The sequence below is a fragment of the Tigriopus californicus genome, chromosome 3 (genome assembly GCF_007210705.1).
Source record: "Tigriopus californicus strain San Diego chromosome 3, Tcal_SD_v2.1, whole genome shotgun sequence".
NCBI classification, from domain to species: Eukaryota; Metazoa; Arthropoda; class Copepoda; order Harpacticoida; family Harpacticidae; genus Tigriopus; species Tigriopus californicus.
Genome location: NC_081442.1, coordinates 12,131,931 through 12,141,336, shown reverse-complemented (window position 1 = coordinate 12,141,336; position 9,406 = coordinate 12,131,931). Strand labels below are relative to the sequence as shown.

Genomic DNA, 9,406 nt, shown 5'->3' with positions numbered 1-9,406 from the left:
ACTCCCCCCCCCTTCCCCTTCCCCATAAAGAAGTAAAATCTACATAGTAGACTATTCAAGGACAGGGCCCCTTTTTTCCCTAGATCAGCCACCAAATTACCTTCAACCTTCTTACCTGACAAACCAAACAAAAGGCTTTTACCATTGTATTCAGTTTTTGGTAGTCTATATGTGTGACCTTCGTCGAAGTTGCAAAAGTGCAAAAAAAAGGATGAAAGTATTGTGTCTAGCCTTTAAACCTAATCCCCTTTCCCAGCAACCTTTTGAAATGTTTCAAGTCTACCCAAGTCAAAAGGGATTGGGAATGCAATAGACAATGTGGGAATCCCAACCAACGGCTAATGGACCCGTTTCCCTCCGCTCTTCATCTTCGAACAAATCTGCGACAATGGACCCTGGGGCCTCTCCTGAGAATTTGCAACGTGCGGCTCCAACTGGAATCTCGGAGAGCCTCTCGATCCCCTTTAGACTCAACAGTATGATCCTGTCCAATAAAACAGGAACACAAGGACAGTGTCGAAGTGCAAAATGGGAACATTGGCCAGGAATGAGACTGGACAAGGTGGAACACAAAAGGTTGGGAATGGGATCAAACATCATGAGTGGACCTTAATGTTTAATGCTGTTGACGTCCGTCCTGGGCAATGACTTGATTTGAAAACAAAAATCAATCCAGGGATTCAACTTCAGTCTTGATTTTGTAAAACTGAATGGACTGCACTTTTAATTCCTTTGGTTGTTGCTTTAGGAAATGATTGTCGTTCGTTTTTTTTATTAGGTTTCTGGGTGGATTAAATGAAAAAGATAGGGGGCAAGCTCAGACATACTTCAATTTGAACCATTTCTTAGGACTTGAAGTAGAGCTATCATCTGTTCTTTGATTTTACAAGATTTTCGTTTTTGTTTTCTCGGTAGTCATTCATCATTTTTTTGAACCAATATTCAATTGATTTCACGGTTTGAAATCCAAGGTGTCTTCTCAATTGGGCTAAATATACTCTATCTAGCTGAATTTAAATGCTTTTCATCTGATTTAAATACTTTTCCTCATTCTTTCAAGGCCGGTAACAAAGTTTCAAGATCAATATCTCTTCGATGGGAAATGGTTCTCTTCGGAATGCCGAAAATGGCTTTTTACAGTGACATAAGATTCGTAAAGGAAATTAAGGCTTTAAGCACCTTTTCATCATTTGGCATTAAGATTCCCAAAAGGTTTTCGGACTTTTTTTTAGACTAACTTCTGTTTTACAATTATATCATTGATAGTAGTTTCGTTTGGTACATGCAATCACTTGGTTCGGATTTTGTGTGAAATATGCCACAACATTTAAATGAGTCATATTGAGGCAACGCACTTTCCAATATTTTGAAAATTGATACGAGATGTTTGAGGTATTCAAGAACCATTCTGATGTGAGTTAATGGTTTATTGGCTTTTCAATAATGCGATTATTACAACGGAATAATCTTATGATCTTATACAAATAAATATTCAAAGAAACTACTATCTATTACATTTCAATTGAACATGAAAACCTGGTTATGACGGTAGTTACGTACAAGCGTAAAATACTAATCATTAATCTATTCTTTCCTAATACAAAAACAAGTGGTTTTTTTTAACTTTCGCGACTTTTTTATAATGGAGGCTCGATTTTTCCCGATGTAGGAACAAAACTGTCGTAAGAGGCTGATGGAACTACCTTAATGAACGAAAGTCTCTCAAAATGAGATTGTGCAATTGAGTGAACCAAGTCCAAAAGTGGAGAGCCCCTCTAACAGTAAAAGTCAATGAAGGAAAAGGAGACTTCACATTTAGGAAAAATGATGTACCTAAAGTGAGCCTCAATAAAGCGAATGAATCTGGAAGAAGGTTATCCAATCATAGCTATCTACTTTCTTGCCGAGGTATGGACATTAAAGCTCAAGTAAGAGCGTATTCATCGAAGCAAAAATATGATTTTGAAGGAATCTGTGTGACTCAATTGAAGGACTAACTTCCTCCCTCTGGCCTGACAGGTTGGTCAAAAAAGATTACTAAATAAACTTATTGTGACAATTAACAAACCCAAAAAGTTATAGGGTTATCTGTGCACTAATTAAGAAAATTATATGAACAACTTTTGACACAGTGCTATTTAAACGAATTAGAAATCCATGGGGGATGATCCGCCCAAATTGTCTTGCAAAGCCTAGTCAAGCGCCCTCTGACGCTCATAAGTGGAAACTTTTTTCGTGGAGCGTAAGGTCCCTATTCAACGTACTTTCAACAGATATGGGGTGGTAATGAAAGTATAAAAAAGGGTCTTGCTCATTAGACTTACCTTCAATGGGAGACAGATAACAATGAGCATCAAATCAGCCGTGGCTAAACTAGCCAGAAACACGTTCACTGGTGAGCTCTTCACGTGGGTGTGACGAATCACAGAGACCAAAATCAAGAGGTTTCCCAGGATCCCCGCCAAGAACGTGATCGAGTACACGCACAAACTCGGGCCCAGCTCCATCCAATCAAAGTCATAGAGGGCATCGTCGATGTCATAGTCATAGACATAGTCCTCGGACGAGGCATTGGTCGAGTTCAACAAGGTCAGGTTCACGGCCATTTTCGAGTGACGACGGGCCATTGTTGGACGAGCAACGAACGAACTGTGTTCACTGTCATCCACCGAGCTTCAATGGTGGAACCGGTGGAACCCAGTTGGGTCTCGAGCCCCAGGCTGATGTGATTGAGGGAGAAATGAATCAACAGCTCTTCAACGATCGGCAAATGAGGTTGAACAGAACCTAAGGATCCTCACGGAAGAGAGGACCCGGCTCTCCTTTCTCGGTAGAGGGACCATTGAGCGCGAGAGAAAGAGACAGAGGGGAAACGGTGGAGACGCTGCGCTTGTTTTCTGTTTTCTCAACCAGGTCTTGAAGGCTCACAATACCGTTACTAAGGTCGAGGAATCCCATAGCTAGGCTAAGGATTCAAAGCGTTAATTGAGGAGTTTATGGGCGATCATTTATCGCTCTTGGATGGATTGGTTTGGGCGAGGAGTGTGAAGACCGCCTTAACGATGAAGTTATGATTTTATTTCAAAAGCAGAGTGGTTTGAGCTTGGATTGGGATTAGTATTAAGTAACTTTTATTTGCGAGTAATACCTTTGGCCTTATTGTTAATTTTATTTTTACAAAATGGAGTCTGTACTCCCGGATATTAACCCGCATTCGTGGCTTATTTCCTTATTATTTTCAGACGGTTATTATGAACATTTTTTTCCCTTTTTTGATTTTCCTTCTTTTTCATATGTGACCAAGCCGCAAGGCTGCAAAGATTTTTTCCAGGTTTTATCTTGTAACGTGCTTTTTTATTTTGCCGTTTATGACCTTGATATGTATGTCAAGCTTTTGCAGAAAAACATCTTACCGAGTATGGTAAAGATTTAAAATCATTTTAGATGTCAATCAAAATCTATTTTTTTGGGAAAAAACGAATAGCCTGCCCATTACTTAAGGATCAGGAATAGATTCATTACTCATTAGAGTTTTTTCTTAACGTTATCAGTGCTCTGAAGCTTATGGTCTTTGAAAAAAAAATGTATAAAAGTCGAAAAAAGTTATTCATTTCCATAATAAAAGCTCTTTAAACGAAAAAGAATGAAAATTGACGAATTTACTTCTTCGTCAAAAGCCTATTTATTCTCTGTCACAATCGTCTACTTATACTATATACAGTGCACGGATCTGGAAGTGCCTCGTCCATGTTCACGCATTCATTCCAGTTAGCTACAGTCAGGTTATCAAGCAATACCGTGCATAATTGGCGGCCGATTTCAAAACAATATTGGCAATTATTTCTCAATTCTCTCTTGACCATGCCCTTGGCTATGCTGACCCACTCCAGATCAGCTGCAACCTCTAAGGTCGACACGGACTGAAAATGGACCATACCAAACTTCAAAATTGCTTTCCACAATGCCCGAAATTCTGTAGTCAAGGGGATTACGGTCCGGGAAGGAGGGCATTCACACCTGGGAGCCCTAAAATACCGGACGGTTGGCCCTGACCCAATCTTGGGTTCTTTTGCTGGTATGGAACGGGGACTTGGTCGTGTTATTAGGCAAAGTTGTCCTTGAAGTAGCCCTAACTCAACCACAACCTCTTGGCTTCCTCATTTCTCATTTTGGTCAATACTATAAAATATATTTATAAAAAGTTTTTGACAAGGTCCTGATGTAACTGGTGATAAAGCATGATATGCGTGCAGGTTTATATGATTGTTTGAGTCGATGCGTCAATAATGGATCAGCATAGTGTATAATATGGAACACTGAAGTGGGTGAAGGAAGGAAACGTCATCACAATGTTTTGGGGGAGGTCACCAAAACTTTTGAGGCCTAAATGTTTTTTGTTAAAGTATTGAATTACGCTGCCAGGTCATGAATTTTTGAAGGGCATTGCTCAACTAACATTGGATTTTAGTTAAAGCCACATATTTACTCATTAGCTTACACGAACCATAGTTTAAAGGTTGAATAAGCAGTTTTTAGACTTATTTTTGCTATTGTAAAGTTTCCTATTTTTGCAAAACCAGAGGAAAGTTTACCTTTATTGTATTGAAAACGAGGTCGGTGATCTCCCAAAAAATGGTGGTTCATCCGACGGCTGTTGCTTAACAAACCCAATAAGGCACACAAAAATCTATAAGATACGTTTGAAAAGAGCAAGGGAATTAGAATTATAGCCTGGAAACACCAAAGAATACATAGTTATGCAATAGTAAACGGCACCAATCAACGAGCACTACGGATAGAATAAAAGGCACACGAACACTTTTGATATTCCACTCTAAAAAAAACATGAAACATGACTGCAAATAGCATCATTGTCTGATTTTAAACACTTGTAAGTGCTCCATTTGGGACAAAACTTCTATTCTCAGAAGTGATTGGAATTGTTCAAAATGATGATAGTGCATTACAACCAAGACCTTTAGATCCAAAGAGGCAAATAAAAAAAATACCATTTTTGTGACCCTTCAGCCATTGTCTCGTAAATTTGAAATTACCTTAGTCAAGACCACAGCTTTAGGTCTCATTCGAGGGACATATTGAAGATTTGGCAAAGAAGACATCCACATAATCACGGACATAAAAAATATGCACTGTGTACGAGTCTCCCTCCAAATCGGCCAGCTTCCGGTCAAGTCAAATTTGAGTCATTCATCATGATATATCTATGAAATGAAAAAATGGCTGTTGCAATTAATCTTAAAACGTTTATCTACTAGGTGGTTTGTTCCTAAGTTTTATCGTTAAAAGCTCAAGCAGCTGGCCAGGAGGCAATCGAAGATTCAAATTTTACGTACCTAGTCATTTGTACATAACTTGAAGGAGCTCTTACGAATTTCCCAAGCTAGATTCGGCCCAGTTACTTTTTTAGCATCTACCTTAAAATGTCAATTTTGAATCAGATAGATGGTTCAAGTGAAATGACCTTTTTCCTACGTTTTCCGTCCATATTTTTAGTAGTCCATGGGATAATCGACCTCCTTCAATGCTTCGACAATTGGATTCGCACCTAATATTATACCTTTGCGTAAACTCGAGTATAAAGTACGGCCACAAGGTAAAGAATTTCTCCTGGATAGTTCGAAGAGAAAGGCATTCATTCACTAATGGAATAAAGAGAAACCATTCCGGGAGGTCAGTTTGTACTACACATATGGAAGTGACATTGGTAAGCCACAATGGTCCGCCATTTTCAACCAGGATCAGATCACAGTTGCTATTCCAAGCAATCATGTGAGTGAGGAGAACAAAGATTTGTTGTATGTGAACAAGATTGCTTCAATGGGTTGCCATAAACGCTTTCTCATTATATTACTGCAACATAAAGTACGAGTAGTAGTAACCACTATCGCTACTTTTTTTTGTTTTTTTAAAAGACTCGAGTGCACTCGGACTCGAGTCCGGACTCGCCCCAGCACTAGTATGTGGTGGTCTTTGAGAGGGCATGACTTTGAAAAGAAGTCATTTGATTGACCTGAAACTTGAAAAGCAGTTATGAAGCCCTGAGCCAAGACGAATTGGAAAGGTTTATTATCGGCTTTAGCGTCCCCATGAGTTTTTCTAAAACAAAAAAGGGTTGGGTGGAGAATTAGCACCATACGTTTGGAATAAAAAGAGCAAAGCTTCATGATGAAATAGTTTTGAAACCTCACATTGTTTTAAACGTGTAAACACATTTGTGCATATGCAAATACTGGCCAAGCAAACCTTTCATTTGTGTTGGAGCCTGAAGTATGCAAAACATTCTAGACATCATGGTGGTTCAACCTAACGTACGATGCAACACAAGACCAATTTGGGTGCTCTGTAAGAAAATGCTCCGTCTAATCATCCGTTCTCAGACACGCTAAATATTGAATAGTCAACCAATTTCTCAATCAACTTTTGGCTTTTGTTTCCACACCTGACAAAATCGTTTCCAGAAAAGTTTATTAACGGGGGCCAAATATGCCATCTTTAGGACGCAATGGGTCTTATTTGGGAACGGAAATGGTCAAGGCTTCTTATCGACTTCATTGTCAAAGTGGAAAAGGCTTCTCAAGGTTCCGAAGAAGTTTAATAACTTGAGACCCGGTATGAATGAAATAGATTAGTGCATTGTTTGACCGGGGTTATGAATGAACATCATATGTTAAAGCATTTAGGAAAAGATGAATCTGGGAAAGGCACTATAAACAAAAATGGAAAATAAATGAAATACTGGAAAGGCATTTGAAAAGAAGCTGGGCGATTCGTCTTGCAAAAGCCAACCAGAGACTTGAAATTTGTTCGTGAAATTCGAACTCAAAATGTAGGTAACACTTGGTAAAATATCAAGTCGACATTTTTGTCCGATTAGTTGCTGCGAATGTTTAAAGTGACATTTTGTTTTTTTTTGGGCTGTAACTGAGCTGTAATTATCAAAAGATAATTGTTTCTCCTGACGTTTTGGAAAAAATAAATCTAAAGAACAAAGAGCATATTTATAAACCTAACTGCATTTCAAACAGTGCGTGTAAGAACTGACTGGCTGCCATTTTATTCAAATCTCGCCATCACTTTTTTTGGAGTTTACTGCTTCGGAGACTGACTAGAAAAATGGAAAAAAATGAGAAATTTAGAGTAACCTTGGGTCTTCACCTCAAATATCCTGCCTGACCTTTCCAGCTTTCGACTCAATCAGATTGTGGCACAGGATAGTTAATTCTAATATACAAAGTTACTCTAGTCCCCCCAAACAAACTTTCAAAGAGTTTGCTTTGTTTTTGGTGTTTCTGACACCGATGTGAAAACCTCTCTTTAGACCAACAAATGAAAGAATTTGTGAGGTTGTAGATTGATAACTTGAACAAAAGTGATTTTTTGGCTTCTTAAAAGCCTTAGTTGGCAAAACGATAAAAAAAGGCAACTATTCCAAAAGAAATTGTTTTCTGGAGTTTTCTTCACAAATAGCCGAATGATATATTTCGTGAATAAATAAATAAACAGCATAAATATACACAAAAAGTTATCTTCTTATATAATTCTTTATTTTAAACGTTGTAAAAACAACTTTTAACTAACACCCTAAATGTGGTTGGAGGGGCACAAGTAATGAACAATAAAACAATGGGAACAAGTACCTACATATGCGACGCTCTTGGATAAGCTCAGAATAAATATTTTGGCACGGACCCTTTGAGTTGGAAAGGATTGAATGTTTTGCAGTACTGGATTAGTACGATCCACGGTCCAATTGGGAATGCCCATGTGCCGAGTTGGGACCATCTCTAAAAGGTCATTTTCTACTCCATATCAATCCAAGGGTAATGTACAGAGCCTAATTTTTTGAAGACAACGATGGAATCTTAGATCGAGAAAAGATCCAGCTGGTGTAGTAAAATACGACCTTTTCTCGATCTAAGATTCAATCCTTGGCTTTAAAAAATTGGGCTGAGGATCTCACATCTGTGGCCATTAACTGAACTTTCAAAATGACCTTCATTAATTTTTGCTTACTTGTTCTGTTCCTGCACGTAAAACTGAATGAATGCATGATGATAGGAATCGGAGAATTTGACCATTGACGTAGAAACCGTTCCAATCCTACCACAATAAAAAAATGTTTGAAACTAGACCTTTAATGGTTTATGAATGAATGAATTCCGCCATGTGTTGACAAATGGGAGACGATGATTTAACCACACATCAAATGTAAAGTAAGGGCATATCAGGGCTTGAGATTTCATGAAATATTTACCTCTGCTCTAAGCACAACCGACGGCATCGAAGTTCAAAAAGTGTTCGTCCTTATTGGGATATTTGGCGACCTGATATGGCATCACATGTCGGATTCATTTGTGACTTAATAAAATGGCAAAGCATTTTTTTCCATTAAACTTCGGTCAGCAAGAGCAAAGTACGTAGCTAACACAAGACAAAATGTTTTGCTTGGCTGTTAGGCCAACCATATTTTTAGGCATCTGAAATGACAAATGAATAATTAATGGGCATGAATGTCAAGATTTTGAGCAAAATGCGGGTCAAAAAGTAAACGGTTAACCTTTATTTCACTTTGTCTTATTCTATCAATCCTACTTTCATTTTAGTTCATGTAAAAATCAATTACCGTTACTTGCCGGTTTATTTCGCCGGTGATTATTTTGCGTTCAATTGTTGTTTAGAGATAAAAAGTGCATTTACTTGTCTTGGCCCGTAGGGTATCATATTACAATCATAATATTTAAGCCTATCATCTCTTCTCATGGAAACCCTGAATATCGTATCTTTCAGAAACCATACTTTTATGGTTGCTTATTGTTCCAAAACTGAAATCAAAACGTTCAGTGCGGTTTTGATTTTCATAGGAATTTGTTGACGCCTTTTTTGTATGTTTAGGCCTATGTACTCTATTAGCAATATCATGTTTTTTAGACATGTTGCGTTTTTGTATCAAGATAGGCAGGATTTGCAAGGCCTTGGAAGAGTCAAAATGATATTGAAGCCTCATTGCGAAATTCGCAGATCCGGTTTCAATTACACTGAAAGTTTTGTTCCACTTCTATCAAAGATCGTTTGTTTCACAAATTGGTGCATTTGATGTTGTTGCCTGAGCTTTTTTGCACCAAAAAGTAAAACGGAATTGAAAGAGGCCCTTTGTTCTTTCCAAGAGATTGATTTCATGGAAACCCTCGCAATACGATCCCAAACTTGCATTCAGGGTCCAAAATTTGTCCCAAAATTCTTGGCATTCTCCTCATTGCGAATCTCTCAGGGATCGCAATTGCATCTATTTTGGATAAGATGAAGTGCCACACTTCATATTGATCCCCAGATTCTTCAGTTTAACGGCATCAATTAACTGCACGTACTGATCGTTCAACATACATTC

The 9,406-nt window shown here is 38.3% G+C and overlaps 1 protein-coding gene across 3 annotated transcripts in view; it reads right to left on the bottom strand.

Annotated features, from left to right (window-relative positions):
- LOC131878207 (G-protein coupled receptor 54-like) overlaps window positions 1-2,731 on the bottom strand; it is a 32,776-nt gene extending 30,045 nt beyond the window's left edge. For 2 of the 3 annotated variants that reach the window (XR_009372972.1, XR_009372971.1), the window contains exon 1: window positions 2,325-2,723. Coding sequence is in view for 1 of the 3 variants with exons in the window: in XM_059224123.1 (XP_059080106.1) it covers window positions 2,325-2,627 (303 nt within the window). In the remaining 2 variants the exon portion in view is untranslated. Of the gene's footprint in view, window positions 1-2,324 lie in introns of all 3 variants that reach the window. The other variant, XM_059224123.1, reaches the window with a different exon arrangement.
- Window positions 2,732-9,406: the final 6,675 nt, after the last annotated feature.